The sequence below is a fragment of the Typopeltis vanoorti genome, chromosome 16 (genome assembly GCF_054136105.1).
Source record: "Typopeltis vanoorti isolate ZY-2024b chromosome 16, IOZ_Tvanoo_1.0, whole genome shotgun sequence".
Classification (NCBI taxonomy): Eukaryota; Metazoa; Arthropoda; class Arachnida; order Uropygi; family Thelyphonidae; genus Typopeltis; species Typopeltis vanoorti.
In genome coordinates, this window is record NC_143564.1 from 68,768,035 (window position 1) to 68,788,820 (window position 20,786).

The following is a 20,786-nucleotide window of genomic DNA, read 5'->3' on the forward strand; positions in this document are numbered from 1 at the left end:
ATGGAATTAGCCTCAGCCCTAAGAAATTCTCCAAACCTCAACAAATTTGGTTGTATGCGACTGCCCCAAATTTGGGAGGCCTACATCTGCAGACCTTCAGCCCAACGGCCAAGAACACCTACTTAGCCCGCTAGAGGGCACCATCAGGACTGTTAGGAGAACAATAGCTTCATGTCTTCATTCCCAGTTTCTGTGTTGTGGTGCCTATGTGCACGTAACTTTCGTGTAAGTTCCTTTAGAAAATGGCAATGTGACGTTGCCGAAATATCGGAAAATATTTATTAAAGTTTAATTTAATTTATATCCCTTAAGTGTTTTAATAATAGATAATGTTGAATCTTGACAGGTAACAAATTGATTTGGAAAAAAATTGTAGATAGCAAATTGTAGATGTGTTGGTAAGGATGTAAATTTTTCATGTAGTACTATCACATCCTGTGCACTCCTTGAGGGTACATGTCAGGAATTTGATGATAATGATGATGATAATAATAATACTATTTCAAAAAGGGGATAAAAAAAACCTGCTAATTATAGAGGTATTAGTTTATTGAATGCATACTGCAAATTATATAGTAGAATACTTAATGAAAAATTGAAAATATACAGTGAAAAAATATTATTGGAACATCAAAATGGATTTCGAAAAGGATGCTCTACAATGGATGCAGTTTTTTTTGTTAAAAACTACTTATTGAGAAAAGAAGAGAATTTAGTTTAGAAACTCATGTTTTGTTTATAAATTATGAAAAAGCATTTCATAAAGTAAAAAGATATACACTGTTTGATATATTACAAAGAATAAATATAACTAATAGTTTACTATATGCAATACTGAATATATACAAAGCTAACAAAATAAAAATAAACAAAAAAAAAATGAAAAAAAAATGTCTGAAAAGCAATCTATAAACCAATAAGTATGACAGGAATGTCCTCTTTCTCCAACATATTTATATTAATGAAATATTAAAATACAGTGGAACACATTAAATAACCCAGGTATAGAAATTTCCCAGAATTAAATGTGCTATATTAGCTGATTATTTGCAGATAATCAGGAAATAATAATAATAAAAGGAAGACAATTTACAAAAAAAAAGTAGAGGAACATAATTTGATGTAAAATTATGTAAAATCAGGTGTAAGGCAACAAGATATTCTACTAGTGCACACCATCTCCACTGTTATTCATCATCTACAAGGGTGGTCTGAAAAGTTCTCAGCCTAACAATGAAAAAATGAATTTATAATTTCAAAATTATTTTTATTTTTCAACATAATCTCCGTTAAGACTAATACATTTATTCCAACAATGCTCCAGCACCATTATCCCATCCCTGTAGTTGTTCTCAGTAAGATCTGCAAAATATCCCTCTACAGCTGCAATCACCTCTTGATTCAAAGAAAAACGCAGACCAGCGAGGAAGAGTTTTAGGTTTGGGAAGAGATAGAAGTCAGAGGGAGCCGAATCTGGGGAATAGGGTGGATGTACCAACAATTCATAGTGCAGATCCCTTAATTTTCCCATTGCCAAAACACCTTTGTGGACAGATGCATTGTCCTGATAAAAGATGATTTTTTTCTTCTGCAAACTGGGTCTTTTCTCACAAATTTTTTCATCTAGTCTGGTTAAAACTTTAGAATAATATTCCCCAGTTATTGTTTTACTCTTTTCAAGATAATTAATAAACAAAATGCCTTTAGCATCCCAAAACAACAATGTCATGACCTTTCCTGCTGATGGAACCGACTTTGTCTTCTTTGGTGCTGTTTGTATTCTGGCATGATGGTGAATCCAAGTCTCATCCATAATAAATTGACACACAAAATCAGCCTTATTCTTGTTAAAATGCTCCAAGCACTTCAGAGATTTTCATGCGAGTGCGTTTTTCATCTGCTGTGAGTAAGTGTGAGTAAGGCACCCATCTTGTGCAAAGCTTTTTCATTTGTAATTCTTCATACAAAATATATCCTACACGTTCTTTTGAAATGCCTATAGTCTCAGCAATTTCACGCACTTTGACTCGCCGGTCATCCAATACCATATCATGCACTTGATCAATGATTTCTGGTGTTGTTACACTTTTTGGACATCCTTCACGTGGATCATCTTCAAGGCTGGTATGGCCACGTTTAAACTCTGCAGACCATTTCTTAATTGTTGAAAATGAAGGAGAAGAGCGCCCGTAAACTTTTATGGACTTTGAATGAATTTTATTTGGCGTTAAACCTTCTTTTACAAAGAATTTTATAGCTGCACGATACTCAATTTTATCCATTTCAAGAGATACAGACAACACTTTTGCTTCAGACAGCTGTATAAAACAAACTACTTCATAGAATGACTTGCAATTTCACATGGATACTTATGACAGATGTACCAACTTAGAAAAAAAAAATCTTGCTGATAGTGTTGCCATCTATGGTTGAGGCCGAGAACCTTTCAGACCACCCTTGTACATGGATCACATAATGTAGGAAAGTGGCATTAACCAAATATTGAAATATTTAAGTTGGCTCTTTACTTTCTGCAGATGAGATTATATTCTTAAATAAATACAGTTAAAGTCTTCAGAATTCTTTAACTAAATTAATTAACTGCTGTGACAAATTTGCAAGAAAATCAGCATTAAAAAAAAAAAAAACTCTGAAACATGAAAAATAACGGTTATATCTTGTTATATCTTGAACAGAGAACCTATAGAACAAGAAAGATACTTCAGCTATTTAGGCAAAATTTAATTAAGATAGCAAATTAAATAAACATGGACATAAAACAATACACAAAGCTGGTATATGGAGAGAGCCAGTTAAATAAAAAATAAATATATAAAATTAAATGAAATAAGAGAGAAATTAACTAAAATGCAGAACCAGAAGTAAGACAGTATTTATACCAATTTTAACTTATGGATCTGAGACTGGGGTTAAAAATAAAACAGTTGGCTAGAAACCAGATATTACAGTTCTCAGAAAAATTAGGAAAATGAACAGATGACATCAGTGTAGAATCATATAAAAATTACTATATTAAAAAGAAACCTGAACACCGTCAGCATTCAAGAATGTGTGAGTAGAGCTAATCAGAGATGTCATGGTTATTTATGATTGCATGTTAGGATATGTGCTTCTGCTATCAATTAACTGAAGATGTCCTTGAGAATTTTACCACATACCAATTTCTTATCAATAAAAACTGAAATGCCTGTGTGGTAAGAACTCTTATTCTCCAAGTATGTGCACTAAAATTTCTATTTCAGTGTACATACTAGGGCAACTCACAGTAAAATACTGCTCAAAGGAACATACCTGTTTCTTTGTCTCCTTGTAAAGAAGATGTATTTGTATGTGATTCACTATGAGTGGATTTGCCTGAATAATAAATAACACATTTTAACTCGTAAGTGTTTTTTTTTTTAATTTATACTAGATATTTCTCGACATGTTTCACTGTCTGGCATCTTCAGGAGGTTGCTTAACAAAAGTAAAAAACCGACAAAAATGTTCCCCAAAATCCATAACAAACATATAAGCAATGTTGGGAAGAAAAAAGCAGACTCACAGCACACATCCTTAAAAAACATCACATGGAAAATTCACAAGCATCCTCCATTCCCTACTTAGAAGAGAAGTATTCTGACAGGTTGTTCAAGGAGTTTTTCGAGGTCAATTCATTCAACAGACACACTAAATAGAAACTAAGGAATAATCTGCTTTTCGATTTATAGAAATAGCAGCTATTGGGAAGCATTTAGTTTTGTGTCAGTTAAGCAACCTCCTGAAGATGCTGTCAGCCATATAGACAGTAAAACATGTCAAGGAAAACATATTCATCTAGTATAAATAAGAAACATCAACAAATTAAAACATGTTGAATTTATTCAAACAAATCAAATCATAGTGAATCATACAGAAATATATTGCTTTAACAGGGAGACAAAGAAACGGGTACATTCCTTAGAAAAGCTTAAGAGCAAAAAAAAAAAAAAGTATCACTTTCCAAAAAATACTACTCCACTTTTAATAAAAAGTATCATCATAAATGCAATTTCTTACAAACTTTCTATTTGCACATACCTGGATAAAATACTGAAAGAAATTAGAATATAACTGCATAAAGACTACAGATGACTCTCACTGTAGCAAAAGCCATTATAAAAAACTCATTTGCTATAACAAACTACTGAGAACTCCCAAATAAAGTCCTAAACGAAACTGACTAGAGAAAAATTTCACTGTAATTATTGCTGTGGAACTTTAGTTTTAGTTTGCTATAGTAAAAGGCAACTATATAATACTGTAACACAGTATATACAAAGATTTCAACTTTTATTTTATTTACTGCAAAATAAACAAACCTGACAGTGTGGATGAGGGTTTGAACAACCCATGATTTCACCCTTATTTTCAAATATCTGTTACAAATAAATAAAACACAAATAAGAACTGAGTAGCATAAGATAAGGCAAAATATTCTTTAAATGTTCATTTATTTTAATTATACAAATACTTCAAAAGTTTTTTAAATACAAAACTCTCTCAAGTTTGAAAGTTGCAAACTCAGATTAGAGAAAGAGAGAGAGAGAGAGAGAGAGAATATACAAAAAATGGATAAAATTAATATGGATATGGAGGAGGGTGAAAGAAAGATTGTGAAAGGAAGAAAGAAAGGAAGTGAGAGATCTATCAATGTTAGAGACTGTGCATCAGAAAAGATGTGAGAGGAGAGGAGAGGGAAGATAGCAGGTGTATTGACTAATATAACAATGCAAAGTTGAGAAGACCAACAATAATGAATGATATGATAGAAAGAATGTGTAGAAAGAGGTATGGAACACATGGATGCTTGTAATGCATTTGATGACAGAGGAGAGAAGGATTGCATTTGAACATGAAAGGATGGAGGCATTTGAAGAGGTTGTTCTCTGAACAAAGTGAGAGTATCAAGGCATGAAAGAGTTGTCAGAGCAGAAGATGGCAAGGATAGCCCAACACAGAGAAAGTTGCCTAGAGGATGAGAGGATATATAGTATGTTGCATAGCCAATCAAAGTATGAGAAGAGTAATTATAATTATAAGAATTATTATTATTATTTGTCACCTCCAGGGAGTCCAAAGACTCATCAAGGGAGGGCATCTGCTCTACAACTGTCCACCACTCACAATCCACCAGCTGACCACAACTACACCAACCACCACCAGTATTTCCACAGACTATCACAAACATTCATGCCCATGGCAGGATTCGAACCCACAGTCTTTTTTTGGCTGGGGAGTGGATACACTAACAAATTGGCCAGCCAAGCTGGCAATGCACTGGCGTTTCTATATATAAATGTCAGAAGATCAAGAATAAAGTAAGTCAGTTTTTGTGTCATGAACTTAAGACTGTCCAAAGAGTATTGGTGTTAGTAAAAAGTGTTTGACATAGAATAATGTCTTGACAAGGACAGAAGTTGAAGGAGAGCAGATTTTATCAAGATGGATAGAACGTGTTAATGGGATAATAGAGTGTTACTTATAAAGTGATAAGTGGGAAATATTTAGGCAAATTAGTTTCATAAGTGCAAAATGAGTGATCATTATATGATATTTTAATTATAGTAATATAAACTGAGCAGAGGAACATACAGTAATAAAGGAACTGAATTTCTGGAGTTCTTGAGGTGGAAGTAACACCTCAGGGATCAAGATTCTTGGAATTTTGTCACTGCATCAAAGGATATGGTCATGATTATGATGTCACACTTGCCCAGATGGCAAGAGTAACGTGTAGCTTTGACTTGGAGTATGACTAGACATACGAAAGTATCAAGGAGTAAAAAAATTACAGAATTATCAGGTAATTATACCAGACTAGGAAGCCAGTTTGGAGTGGTACAATGGATGGAAGAATTTGAAGAAAGAGAATTCAGTAGCCAATAGGAGCTAGTAAAGAAATATATCATAGCAGCAATGGCAAAATGCATATTTCAAGTGAAAAAGATCAAGCAACTTGGAGTAAAATGAATGACTAGGGAAATCAAAAAAGAATTGCTAATCAAAAATAAAGCTGTGGTTGGAAAGGTGGCTAGTGTAGTGAGGAAGAGAAAATTAGAATACCAGAAGATGCTAGCACTGTGATTCAAGCAGAATTCTAAAATTTCTTTTATTATGTGGTCAGTAGGAGAAATGATCATGGACGAATAATCTCATTAGATGGACTCATCAAGTGACCAATGCAGATGACCCTTTAATGATAATTTTTATTAGAATGCTTCATTCTGTAAAGCAGGTTTTTATTCTTAGAGGGATGAGGAGGATTGAAGATTTAGGAGTGAATGAAGAGGATGCAAATTAGCAAAAGATCATATACAGGATTTTTGGTATTTGTAAGGGACATTTGTTTTAGTAATCAGAATACTTGCATAATAAAGTAACAAGTCGAGAGAAAGCATATACTGTCATTTTTCTAGATTTTTGACAAGGTATTTGGCAGACAGGGTGCTCATGATAAGCATAATAAATTGATACTTAAGTTGCAACATTGAGATTTAGATATAAGTTTAGCAGATTATGTTGGTCTTCCAGAGCATGGGAGAACAGTATTGGGGAGAATGAAGTTACAGGGGGGGGGGGAGGTTCCACAGGACCCGGTACTGGGACTGTTATTGTTCAACTATTTTAATTTAAGAATATTGCAAATACAACTCAGAAGATAACTGCTGAAACAAACTTTGACATGTAAGGATAAGGAAGTCATTTTGCCTCTTTACAAGGCCTTGATATGACCTCACTTGGACTGCTGTGCCACAGGTCTGATCTGGTTTCCATGGTGAAGCTGATATAGTTGGAAGCATGCATAGAAGAGTATTAAAAATGATATTGGAATGTAGAACACAGATTATGAATACAAATTGAGAATCTATGGCCAGCAGACACTAGCAAACAGGAAAAAGAGGGTGATATGACTGAGACTTACAAATTTCTGATAGGATCATACAGGTGTTAAATTGTGAATGAAGAATTTTATGATTTATTAATACTTCATTCATGATTTAACATGAATTGCATTTCCTGAGCTAAGTTTGCTCCTAAATAAATTGTAATTTAAACACTTACTGTTATTTGTTCATTGAAATAATTGTAATTTTTTTAGTTATTTTATCTTGTATAAATTATTAATATAACTTGTAAATGCATCCTAAGTGAACTGTAATATATGCATTTTATTTGTTGTTACGGAAAGTGAAAATATTTCTAACGGACTCTGCTAATGTGATTTCATTGGATGCTGTCAGTAAACTAAGTTATTTCATGATAGCACGTGCCTTAGCATTGAGAACTGTATAACGATCACATGATAATTTCGTGGTTTGGGTGGGAAAAAGAGAGAGGATTTATGAGATAGAGGAAGAAGGAACCAGAAGGAAAATGGAGTGAGTGTAGATAGGTAGTGAGACGTGACCTAACCTGAGATCGAACGTTGCAACACAGATTTGGAAGCTTGTTCTGATTTTAATGAATCTTACTTCGAACTCATAATTATTTATAGTTTCCTGTCACCTTGTAAAGGAATTTACCTGAGTGAGTGGATAAAATAATAATAATATGATTGAGATTTATCGTAAGACAAGTTATTACGAGCAAGAAAATATCTTTTCCAGTCTTGGCAAATAAGTTGTTGAACTCAGGGATACTACAAGTTTTGTGTCACCTAAAGTGGAAGATTATCGAGTGCCTAGAAGTGATGTAAGAATTTTCCATAATGTGCAAGCTATGATGATCATACCGGTAAGAATATCTATTCTATAATTAGCGTGTGATAGTGATGCTTGTGTCCAGAGAACTTGGTAAAATTTCGTGTTGCTGAAGCCAGCTAGTGCAACTTGATTGAGTGATATTATAAAACATTTCCTTGTGAAACAAAATATGGGAAACTTCATTAAAGAAATAGTTCGTGTTTGAATGTGTTATCTCACAATGCATATGTATATTTAAGACTGAACCTTTTAAGAACTATTTTAATCCTCTGATAGATATTGAAGTTGCCAGTTAAGTGTTTGATAAATTGAAGTTTATGAATATTTCTCTGAGACTAAAAAGAATTAACTTTTAAATGCTTTGCTGAATATTGATGTTGTTTAAAGTGAAACTAAGTTGAAATCATAATGGATGAGAATTGTGAAAGCCTTATACATAAGTTCTAGCAGTAAATGATATACTCAGCTGAGTAGAATCTAATTTCTTTATAGAATGCATAAATTGTTTTCTAATTGTATTGATCTTAATAGAGTTCTTGTTTCTTATGTAAGAATAATTTTGTGAGAAAATTAAATATCTTGTTTAACTTGATTCTTATGATTGCCTAATTTCAGTTTTATTGCACCGCTCATTAAAATACGAATCTTGTGGGAAAGTTTATATATAAGTAAGACAATTTCAGCCTGTAGTAAGTTCTCATAGCTGTAGTGCAAATTGGTGCTTGATTCCCTCACAAAAATTGTGTGATTTCAAACATAGAGTGGCACAGTATAATAAAAATTTTCTTTATGTTTGAAAGTGGGGTCAAACAACAGCTAGCAAATATAAGGTTGGACGAAAGACAGACACAACACAGGATACCAGTAGATGTAACTTTTCATTTTATGGAGGATGGAGAGAGAGAAAAAGAGGACATCTATGGAAGTTGAGAATGACTGCAGTCAAGAAAGGAGTGAGAGTGACATTTTTCTCACAGAGTAGTGTGTGTGATTGGAATGGACTCCCTTTGGAGTTTGTGAGTATAGGTAATGTGAATGAATTTGCAAAAAGGTATGACAGCAAGAGTGGGATGATATGTGACCTACCTCGATGAGTCTCTTACTCCCTGGAGGTCACTCTTAATAATAATAATGCACGAGATTGCAGAGAGATATTCAGTTGTGTGCTGATGATAAGAAGCTTAGGAGATCATTAGTAATAGTGCTAATCACATGGCTCTTCAAGAGGTGTGAATAGGCTGGAAAGGTGAACAAATGAATGGAGATGTTTGCTTAATGCAGCTACATGTAAAGTTTTGAAAATTGTCAAGGATTTATGGATAGGAGAGTGCTTATTTTCTTAGTGGAATTATACTGGAAGAAGCAGATGAGGCAACAGATCTTGAGGTAATAGTGAATAGATACTTGATGTTACAGGCACACATTGTAAAAGTCATGAAGGCAACCCAGAGGATTACTGCCAACCCAGAGAAATACTGAAAAGGACACCCTGATCAGATCCAGTCACCAAAATTTGAAGGGGATGAATTTTTTGGAAGATGTACATAGGCAGATACATAAGCAATGATATTGAGACTGAAGAACACTGAATACAAGGATAGACTGAGGTCATGTAATCTGCAACATATGGTGGAGAGAAAATAAAGAGGTGATATGAATGAGACATTTAAATTGTTGTGAGGTATCACTTGAAAAGATTTTTCATAAGGCAGAACAAGGAGAAAGAAATGAGAACAAGAGACCATCCATGGAAGTTGTGAAAGGAAGTGGTGCATAGGAGAGTGTCAGAATTGGTTTATTCCTTCTACTCTCTACATAGAGAGTAGAAGGAAAATGAAATGTGTTGCTTGAACATGCAAACAGTGAATGAGTTTAAGAAGTATAACAGACTGCACTGTCTAAGGTGAACCTCCCATGATGAATCTTATTATTATTATTATTATTACATAACACCACCAGGGAATCCAAAGAATCATTGAGGGAAGGCATCTGCTCTACGATCTGATGACTCAGAGAGCCTGAGAAGAAGAAAGTTGATGTAAATGACAATGACAGAGTAAAGTGAGAAAAAAAAAAAACAGAGTGAGGGAGTGAATGAGAAAAAGGAGCAGGGAAATGAGAGCAAAGTGAGTGGAAGAAATGTGGCTTAGAGTCACACACCTATTGTGAAGAAAGCATGATAGTATTGGTAAAGGAAGTTGTCAAGGGCCGGCAAGGTATCACAAAGAATAATAACACAAGCATTGTTGCTCAGGAGTTTTCAAACGGACTGTTATATTGGTTTACTGCTGCAAAGAGTCTCTGGAAGAAGGATAATGGGTTTATAGTACTGCATCAGTTTTGGAAAAATAGCTAAATCATCACACATGGTAATGCACTTGGAACATGGCTAACTGTGGATAATAACAAAATGAAAACTGTGTTATCATCCCAGCCTGGTTGGATGAGTGATTAATGTATCTGCTTTATAACCAGCAGGCTACAGGTTCAAACCTTGCTATGGGCATGAATAATTGTGATTGTCTTTAGGTGGGAGGTGAATTTTATTGCCCGGTATGAGCCCATTGCATTGCATATTGGATGCCTGAAGTGGCTAAAAAAGACGTTCCATCTTTGGTCTCTAAAGTAGGGTTCCTAGACCATGTAAAAAATGAATAAAAATATTTTAAAATTACAAAAATTAATTTTAAAATAGAAAAAATCTTTATCCCATATACTACTAATGCAGTATAGGTTTATAATCTTTTGTGGATGCAAGTCACATAAAACAATAAATAAAAATGAATAAATAAATAAACAAAAGGATAGAATCTAGGACAAAAAGAGGTGGAGGAAGCTATTAATGATATCAGATAGAAATTCAAAGAAAACAATGCATGTAAGAATGAGATCAATCGAATGGGATGTCTAATAAATTGTTTTTTGGGCATAAGAATACAGAAAACAATGACTGAAATACTTATTGAAATTGGTTGGAAAAGTATAAGGAGGGTGATTTTAATGATTTTTTTTTTCTATCTCTAGTATTGATATGTACTCCTGAATGCATTTCTTTTAAATATTTTCAATCACTATCCTGTCACTTCCTGTTTCATTTAACAATATCTCAAAGTAATTACTCCTGCATCTACAATATCTTTATCTTCAGTGTTCACTAATACATTCCATTCACTTTCCCACAAGCATTCAGTCTCTGCAGCCAGCATCTTCTATAAATACTTCTATGGCCATTGTTCATCAGAATTGCATCAATAATTCCCCATCCTCTTATAAATCTGTCCAAATGTGTAAATCAACTCCAAACTCATGAACAAATTTCTCTCCTTCAACTCCAAACCCATGAACAAATTTCTCACTGCTGTGCTCCAGAAAAACAGATTTATATTTCTGTGTTTTCAACGTGTTTCTTAAGGAAACACACGATAGAAGGCTGTTTCCACATTCCACAGCTTTTCAAGTCAAATGTGAATAAGTTCCTCATTGCTCATGTTGTGGCCTTACAGGAATACTTTTTCAAGTGGGTGGAACTATCATTTCAATGAAACAAAGTGAAATTTGGTAAGTAATGATGGGATGCAAAGTATACACTCAGTAGGAAAATTTTGAAGGAAGAACAGGAGATGAGAGACATCTTGGAGTGGTGATGGTGGACAAGGACCAAAAATTCAGAAGTCACATTACATAAGTTGTGAAATCATCATATCAGAATGTGGCAATGATACAGAGGATACTGATGTGCAGAAATAAAGTAGTTATGGTCCCTTGATCAGGGTCTCATATGGATTATCATGCACAGATTTGGTACCTTGTTTTCATAGTGATGGGGATATATTAGAAAGGATCCAAAAAAGCTTGACTATTGTGATAACTAGCATTTAGAATGTGGAATATTAAGACAGACTGACAGAATGTAATTTGCAAAGCATTATGAATAAAAGAAGAGGGAATATGACTGAGACATAAGTTGGTCAGGGACTGTTACCATGTTAATGTGGAAGAAATTGTTCGCAGAATGGGAGGGGGGGGTAGAACAAGAGGCCATCCATGAAAACTATAAGGAGATTGTGAGCAAAGGAGTGAGGAAAAGGTGAATGGAATGTATTGGCTGAGAGGTGGTGAATGCAGACATGCTGAATGAGCCTGAAGCATAGTTTGATTAGATTTGTGTGTGACAATGTGCACCTCCCATAATGAGTCTTCTGATTCCATGGAGGTCTGACATAGTAATAATAATAATAGAAGAAAAATAAAAAAAAGGACATAGTGTGCACCCTTGTCTCATACATGATTTTAAATCAACCCATCTTCTTGGTTTGATGTAAAAAGCCAATCATCTATCCTTTATATCTGTCTGTTCGACTTATAACTCAAATGTAGACTATGTATTGCTCAATTTAATCTCTCATTTATACCATACAATTCTAGCATTTTGTAAAGCTTTCTCTTAGCACCTCGTGACTCAATGGAGTTCTGACATCATAATAATAATAATACATGTAACTTTTTCAAGCCACTTCAGGCTTCCAATAAGTGGAGCAGTTGTCTCACATTGGGTAATGGAATTCATCTAACACCTAAAGACAATCACACACATTTATGCCCATAGCAGAATTAGAAACTATGGCTTGCTGGTTAGAGAGAGGCTATGCTAAATACTTGGCCAACCAGGCCCTAAAAGATAAATATAGAACATAAATATCAGGAAGGTGACAAAATGTTAAAAAGACTACTGCAAAAAGCTTAGAAATGGAAGAAGGCAGCAAATGAATAGATGATGGTCAAATATCATATACAATAAATATCAGTTACTAGTAGTATGCTTCAGGGGCACACCACTAGTGACTTCCCTCTTTCAGGATACTGCACCCTCATATACAACTTGATGATACCTATCTGACAGCCAATCACTTATCTAACTCACTAGTGTGTTATCCAATCCAATCTGTGTTAGTTTCATTATGGTCACAATATTAAGGAAAGTGGCATTAGGCATGATATCAAAGTTTGAAATGCTAATCTAAGCTCTGTACTTTATGCAGATGATGTGTTATCATCATCATCATTATCCATGGGTCCAATACCTGTTAGCAGCTGATGCTTGTTTCACTATTCTTTGCCATTTCTCTCTGTCTACTGCCAGGTGACTCAAATTCTGCAAACTCTTTCTACACCACTTTTTCACATTGTCATCTCTATTTATATTGACCATTGTACCAAGCATCAAGGTTTTGATCTTTCTGCTGTTATCCATTCTGCAGATATGTCCAAAAAACTTTAGTTTCCTTTGAATTATTTTCTGTATTACATTTTTTTTCAGTTTACTTTGCGATACAGTTCTTCATTTGTTACTTTTTGCACATATCCAATTCGAAAAATCTTTCTATAATACGTTCTTTCAAAAACCAATATTCATCTCACAGAGTCTTTGACCATTACCCATGTCTCACAGCCATAGAGAACACTTGGGAATATGCATGGTTCCAGCAATCTCAGCTACATGAGAAGGCTCAGTGATTTAATTTTCCACATCTTGACCATTGTCTGTAGGTTTACTTTAGTTTTTGTTATCTGAGATCTTGCTGGTCTGGTTGGCTGGGTGGTTACCAAAAATTGCTCTGCAACCAACAGGTCACAGGTTCAAATCCTGCTGTGGGCATGGATGTTTGTGATTGTCTTACCTTGTGTACTGCTATAACCTTTGATATGGTATAGTATAACCTTTGCTGTCCTTGCACCATTAAAGCAATAGATCATCATTATCTGAGATCTTATCTCTTTTTTTTAGTCTAAATCATGTATCATGTTGTTGCCTAGGTATGTGAAGTTCCTAACCTTTTCCAGTTCTTGTCCGTTGACCTTTATTTGCTTTTGCATTCTCTTTTCTCCAAATATCATTGTTTTATTTTATTGATGTTCATTATCAGCTAATATCACTTTCCTTTAGCACTGTTCTTTCTAGTTCCTCTTCATCTTCTTCAATGATGACTATGTCATCTGCAAATTGCAAATTGTTTATTTTTGTAACTTGAATTGAAATTCCTCTTATATTATCCTTTATGATATCCATTGTTCTTTCCAAAAGCATGATAAAAATGCTTTGGTTCTCCCCTCTCACCCCCTCTTGCCAATTTCTATATAGAAGATTTCGAAAAACGAGCCATAGACTCAGCCCCACTCAAACCTTCTATCTGGCTAAGATATGTAGAGATGATGTGTTCTCTATTTGGCCTCATGGCCCAGACACGTTAGACTCCTTCCTCAGTCATCTCGATAGCCTACATCCAAGAATCCAGTTCACTATGGAAAGGAAAAGAACAATTGTTTACCCTTCCTAGACACCTTAGTTACACACCTGCCTAATGATACACTTGCCTTCACTGTATACAGAAAACCCACACACACACACAGGCAGATACATTCACAAACTCTCCCACCACCACCCCTCTCAACAATATGGCATTATTAAAACTCTTACCAAGAGAGCCCACAATCTTTGTTCCAGTGGAACTGCCCTCACTACTGAGCTTAACCACATACACAGCACTTTCCTCTCCAATGGCTACAGCGATCACAGTATCAAAAAAATAATCAGTTCCTCCCCCATTCTCCGTCCTTCTTGTCAACAAGATTTTAAAAATGCCATCACCATACCCTACATCCATGACACATCCGAAAAAATAGCCAAGATCTAAAAAAGTACAATCTACGCACAGCATATAAGCCCCACCGCAAACTTGCTACCCTTATCCATTCTACGAAAGATCAGCTCCCTCCTCTCTCTCTCTCTGCCTGGAGTTTACAAAGTACCCTGTTCCTGTAAGCTGGAGTACTTTGGACAGACAGATCAGCATCCATCCGCCTGGAGGTACACAACTATGGTCATTCAGGCTTGGCTGACCATGTTTTGGACACCACCCACAGGGTGTCATGGAAGAAAACCACCATCCTCCACCACAGCAAATTCAAGAAAGAGAGACTATTCTTAGAAGCAGCAGCAGCTCTCAGAAATCAACCAAATCTTAACAAATACAATTGCATTAAGCTTCCGAAGATTTGGGAAACACTCATCACCAGAGGTCCCACCTTATATTCCAGGCCACCTACAACTGCCCTTAGAGGGCGCTCCAAGTAGATAGGACTTTAGTGTCATCCATGTGGTTGGGCTTAGTATTGTTTGTTATTTGTGTTATGTTACATTAGTTGTTTTTGTAATCCACGTAGATGTCCTAGTGACTAGGACAAAATATAAGAAGTATTAAATTCTATTTTAATCCTTTTTGAGTGTTGTAAAAAAATCCATTAAGCCTCCAACATGATGTCCTCACAGCACTTAAGCCTCTACACATGAATTACAACCTCATCCCTCGGTATATATATATTTCTCCATCTGTGCTTGGTGAGGATATTTTCCTCAAATTCATCAATTAACTTCTTGGGACTTCATCATCTCCCTGTGTGTTACATAACTCTGAACAGTATCTTGTTCATCCTCTTCATTTCTTCTATGTTCATCAAGATTTCACCATTATTTATGGTTATCTGCTTTGCTCTGTCATTTTTTGTTTACATTTCTGATCATCTTATATACTTCTCTTGTTCTATATTCACCATAGTATTTATTGATATCCTCACACTATTCCTCTAGACATGTTGATTTGTCTCTCCTAACTGCCTTCTTCACTTCATTGCATTTTGCTCTATACTGTTCTTCCATTTCCAAAGAGATCTCCTAATCTTTAATTCTCTTTTTACTTGAATTATCTTTAATGTCAACTGTGAGATCTGCCTCTTCTTTGCGTTTCCTGTGTTGGAACTGTTGGTTCCACTGCTTTCTTGATTGCAGACACATTTTATTGTTTCTATCCTCCAATTCCTTTCAGTAATAGATTTCAGTTTTTCCTCCTCGAGCATTTTCCTATACACTTGCCCTGTAATTTCCTTACTCAGTGTCCTCATATCTCTCTGACACTGTGCCTTCATTTATTGCTGGAGTTTCAACTTAATATTGGCAATCACTAAGCCATGATCCAATTTTGTGTATGCTCCTTGAAATGTTCAACACTGCTGAACTGATGTGGCCCATCTCTTGTTTATGAGTATCATGTCTAGCATGTTCTTCCATCTGTGATCGTCATATCCACATCCTGCTGTCTTTTTGCTGAAATTGTGTTGCAAATTACCATGTCATGCCATGGCAAATTCAAACATTCTTTTTCCTCTTTCATTGTTTGCTCTATATCCATATTTGCACATTATTCTTTCCTATTCTTCATTGTCCTTTCCAATCTTCACATTCCAATCTCCTTCAATAATTAATACATCTTTCTTTGGTACTGATTTCAAGGTTATTTCCAAGTTACTATAGAATACTGTATTTCTTCTTCAGTACTTGATGAAGTGGTTGAATATAACTGAACCATTGTGATGCTAAATGATCCGGCTGCAAATCTTGCCATTATTATTCTTTCACTGACTGGTGTGTATCCTAATAATGCTTCTCTTCCTCTTTTACTGAGAAGAAATCCAACTCCTACCTTATGGTTTATACTATTGCCAGACGAGATAATTCTTTTACATCTCATCTCCCCTGTAAAATGCATCTCTGCTCATCAAAGGATGTCACAATGGTATCGCTCCATTTCCTTATCAAGTAAGTCAAGCTTTTCAGGAGTCCATAAAGTACAGACATTCCATGTTGTTATTGACAAGCTATTAAAACCAACAAAAAGCTTGTTGGTTTTAATTCTACCGCATTTCTTTTGGTAGCTGACTTGTCAATCCAACCCTGATTGCTAAGTTGGGTATGCAGATGTAAACTTTGTGATGCTATTACTTGCTTGTTATATCAAGCAAGTAATTCTCTATCACAAATTCCTTCATTAAAACTTTACACAAACAATCGTGGTCTATTTGCACTTAACTATACACTTTGGCTATCTCACTTGGTTTTCCACTCAAAGTCCGATATTTTTTTTTAGGAACAGTGTATTGTAAAAGAAACAATCAGGTGGCACTCTATAGACATATAATTAAAACATATTTATTTACATTTAAAATAAAGTGCATTAAATAAGTGATAGGGAGGTTGCTCTTCTCTCTCTACCTATCCTTTTGGTATAAAGAAACAAATTTTCTCTTTTTGATATTAAATGACTAAACAATATATTTACTCTGTTACTTCTCTTCTTAAAAAAAAATCAAATTGCCAAGACTAAATTACTCATAAAGAGATTAGCTAGCTATGGCAAGTTATCTTACAATTTATATTCCAGTTAACAACAAATCAGAGGACTCTCTTATAGATATTTCTTATCAGTCCATCTATGATATATCTCCTAGATTACAAAAAGAATGTACATTAGAGGTTGGAACACACTTACAGAGGCTCTTTGTCACGACACCTTCCAAAGGTCTTGCATCAAAAGTCTCTATTGTTCTTCTTTCATCTTAGGCCTTGTTTCAGTGGGCGTTCCATCAGAATATTAGCGGTGCTTGGACTGCAATTTTCCTGGTACTCAAAAGCTCAGGCAAGAAGTTTCAGCATACAGGCTTGAAGATCGTTCTGCAGCTTTTGGCTTCAGTTGACTTCCCAATTTTTTTCCTCTGGCGTAGGTTCGCCATAAAGTCTGTTTTTCTCTGGGTCAGTATGCTTCTGGTTCTCTGCCTACTGCCTCTGGCTCTCTTCAGTAACAGAGCTTCGCTTCTCCTTCTGTCAGCAACTGGACCTCACCTCCTCTCGACTGCCTCTGGTTCTCTGCCGAAAACTGCCCTAATTCTCTGCCGGAAACTGCTCCTGATTTTCGGCTCAGTCCTCTTTTATTTTCGCCTTCTCGGGACCTTGCACCAAGGGTTATAAATCCCGAAGAAATCGGCAGTTCTTCTTCATCCTTTTGTTAAGGTTGGCCCATTGTTTCTTCTCCTCAGTGTGCTCTTTTTTCTTTGTCTTGTTGGGCAGCAGAAACTTCTCTGAAACTAGTGGACCTCTTTGATACTAGCTTTGAAGGTGTTCATGCACAGAGCTTACAAACAACTTTCTTGTGCTCTTATACATAGCTATTATACATTATACAAAGTTCCTATGGCAAAGCATTGCCTTTGTTTTTGACATTCTAGAAATTTTAGTTAAAACGGTAAATACAGTTAATTTCCATACGATTATTTACATTAATAAAAAATACATAGAGACAAACAATGTTATTTTTGTAACAGTTCTCATGAGACTTGACCTTAGTAAAAATCTATGTAAAGCGCTTTGGTATTTCTAAGCTACATCGAGTTTAACACAGACCTTGTTTAGCCAGACAACATCCGAGCTGGCATGTTGCACTTTTTTCTATGCACTTCCATGTTGCACCAGATTTCAACTCTGTTTTGTTTTGTCTGCGCATCAACACACATCTGACTAACTTTAATGGTTCCTTTAGTGACCCCTAACATGGGGAATGATGTGTTATACTCTGAAATAAATGGAGCAAAACTTTGGAGGATTCCTTAAACAAACTAAGTTACTGGTGTAATAAATCTGGTATGAAAATCAGCAATAAAAAAAACAAAGTCTAAGAAACAGACAAGGACACTGAAAAAATAGCGAATCCTAATGGAAAATCTATAGAACAACTAAAGCAACATTTCAACTATTTAGACATAATTTTTAGTGAAGATAGCAAAATAAATATGGAAACCAACACTAGAATAAGCAAAGCTGGTGAGACAGGAAATCAAATGAATAAATTTATATGGAATATGAGAGAAATTAGTCATCATCATATCAACAGCGTTCATCATGCTGCACAAATGCCTCTCTGTGTATTTCTAACATTTTGGCTAATCTTTTGCATCTCTAGACCACAAATGTATATAACATCTTTTTATTTTATTATCTCATCTTACCACAGGTCTATCTGGTTTCTGATAACTAGTTCTTAGTGTCCATTCTGTTGCTCTCTCTCTCTTTGTACATCTAGTATCAAATATTCTCATCACCTGTCTGCTCAGCACCATTTGTTGTCTTTTATTACTCAATGGCCTTTGGTTAGAAAGACCTGAGTTTGAATCTCATCTCGGGTGTGAAGAACTTTTATCAGGGATTTCACTGAACATGAGGTAGCTGGTCACATATAGAGTTAGCAGGGTTTTTCATTCCACAAAAATAGCAGACAGCTGATAGGATGGACCACCTTATCATATGCAGTAGTTAGTTTTCAAACAAGCCAATTGTTTGAAAACTATCACAAGCCAATGTGACAGGCCATTGAGCCTAATATGAGAGGAAGATGGATATATTATTATTATGATGATGATGATTCAGGCCTCCATGGAGTCAAAAGACTCATCGTAGGAGGTCCTTTCTAGAAAACACAAAGTCTATTATACCACTTCTTGAACACACTGACCGTTCTTCTCCAAACTCTGCAGTCTACATTCCAACAGCTGATCCTCGTAACCAATATTGTATAGTCCTGAAACCATCTTTGTTATCCGCCTCTATACCCTTTCCACAGTTAATTTATTCCCTTCAAATCCTGGGGACCAAATTTGAGAACAATAGTCCAAGCGTTGTCTGATCAGGACTTTAATACAATTAAAGTAATTTAATACAATGGAAAGACAACTCTTTTATCTCTGCAGATCAGCGTCCTCAGTATTGCAGCAATCCTCTCGGTTACTTTCACTACATTTGCAGTATTATTATTATTATTACGGGTATCTCCATGGAGTCAGTAGACTCATTGCGGGAGACCCAAACTAGCAAAACAATATCTGTCATATCTCTTCTTGAATTCATTTACAGACGAAGAGCTCACAACTAAGTCAGGCAATGAATTCCACTCATTTACCACCCTCCAGGCAAAAAACCTTGTTCTGACACCTTTGTTAACCACACTCTTCTTTAATTTCCAGAGATGATCTCTTGTTCTTCCATCACTATCACACAGCTGAAACATTTCCCCTGCATCAATCCTATAAAAACCTTTCAGTAATTTAAATGTTTCTATCATATCCCCTCTTCTTCACCTATCAACCAATCTCTGCAATCCACAAGCTCTCAATCTATCAATGTAGGGGGCATTTTTTATATCACCAATCTTTGCAATCTCTGCAATCCACAAGCTCTCAATCTATCAATGTAGGGGGCATTTTTTATATCACTCACCAACTTAGTCACTCTTCTCTGAACCCTCTCCACAGCCTCCTCATCTCCAAGGAATCCAGGTGACCAGACCTGAGCACAGTAATCCAAATGTGGAAGTATCAATGCTTTATAAAGGGGAATAATAACCTCTTTATCTCTGGATGTCAGTGTGTTCCTCAATAACCAAGTAATCCTATGTGCAATCTTGGACACCTTAGCAATGTGTCCTCTGAACTTCATCTCCCTATCTACCAACACCCCTAAGTCCCTAGCCTCATCAATCTCTTGGAGTACCTTTCCATCAATGTAGTACACAGCTGGTAATCTTTTAATCCCAAAATTCATGACTTTACACTTTTCCACATTGAACTTACATCCATTATCTTTTGCCCATTTTACCAGCTTATTTAAATCATCCTGCAAACTTTCAACATCAGCTTGATTTTTTATTGTGCTACACAACTTTGCATCATCAGCAAACAACTGAATATCTCCCTTTAAGCCATTTCCTATATCATTTATATACAAATTAAACAACATTGGCCCAAGCACAGAGCCCTGAGGCACACCACTGGTCACCTGCCTCATTCTGGATATGTTCCCTGAATTTCAGGTTTCTATCAATAATTATCCACCCACCCCCACATCTCTTGTCTCCCTTACTACCTTCAGTACAGCTCCTCCAACAGAGTATGCTGCCTCCCATCAATGGATCTCAAACTTCAAGACTTTATATTTTGATGTATTAAACTGATACCCCATTCATTTGCCCATTGTCCAGTTTATTCAAATCCTCTTGCAGGGCTGCCACATCTGTGCTATTAGTAATAACCCTTCCTATCTTCACATCATTTACAAACAACTGAATATCTCCCTGCAATCCAATGACAATGACATTGATATAAACA

At 35.5% G+C, this 20,786-nt stretch overlaps 1 protein-coding gene across 3 annotated transcripts in view; it reads right to left on the reverse strand.

The window, feature by feature from the left end:
* The window catches only part of Galt (Galactose-1-phosphate uridylyltransferase), a 235,823-nt gene that overhangs the window by 192,261 nt on the left and 22,776 nt on the right, over positions 1 to 20,786 (reverse strand). For all 3 annotated transcript variants that reach the window (XM_090406502.1, XM_090406501.1, XM_090406503.1), the window contains exon 5: positions 4,362 to 4,418. In XM_090406502.1, coding sequence (XP_090262628.1) covers positions 4,362 to 4,418 — 57 coding nt within the window. The remainder of the gene's footprint in view (positions 1 to 4,361; positions 4,419 to 20,786) is intronic.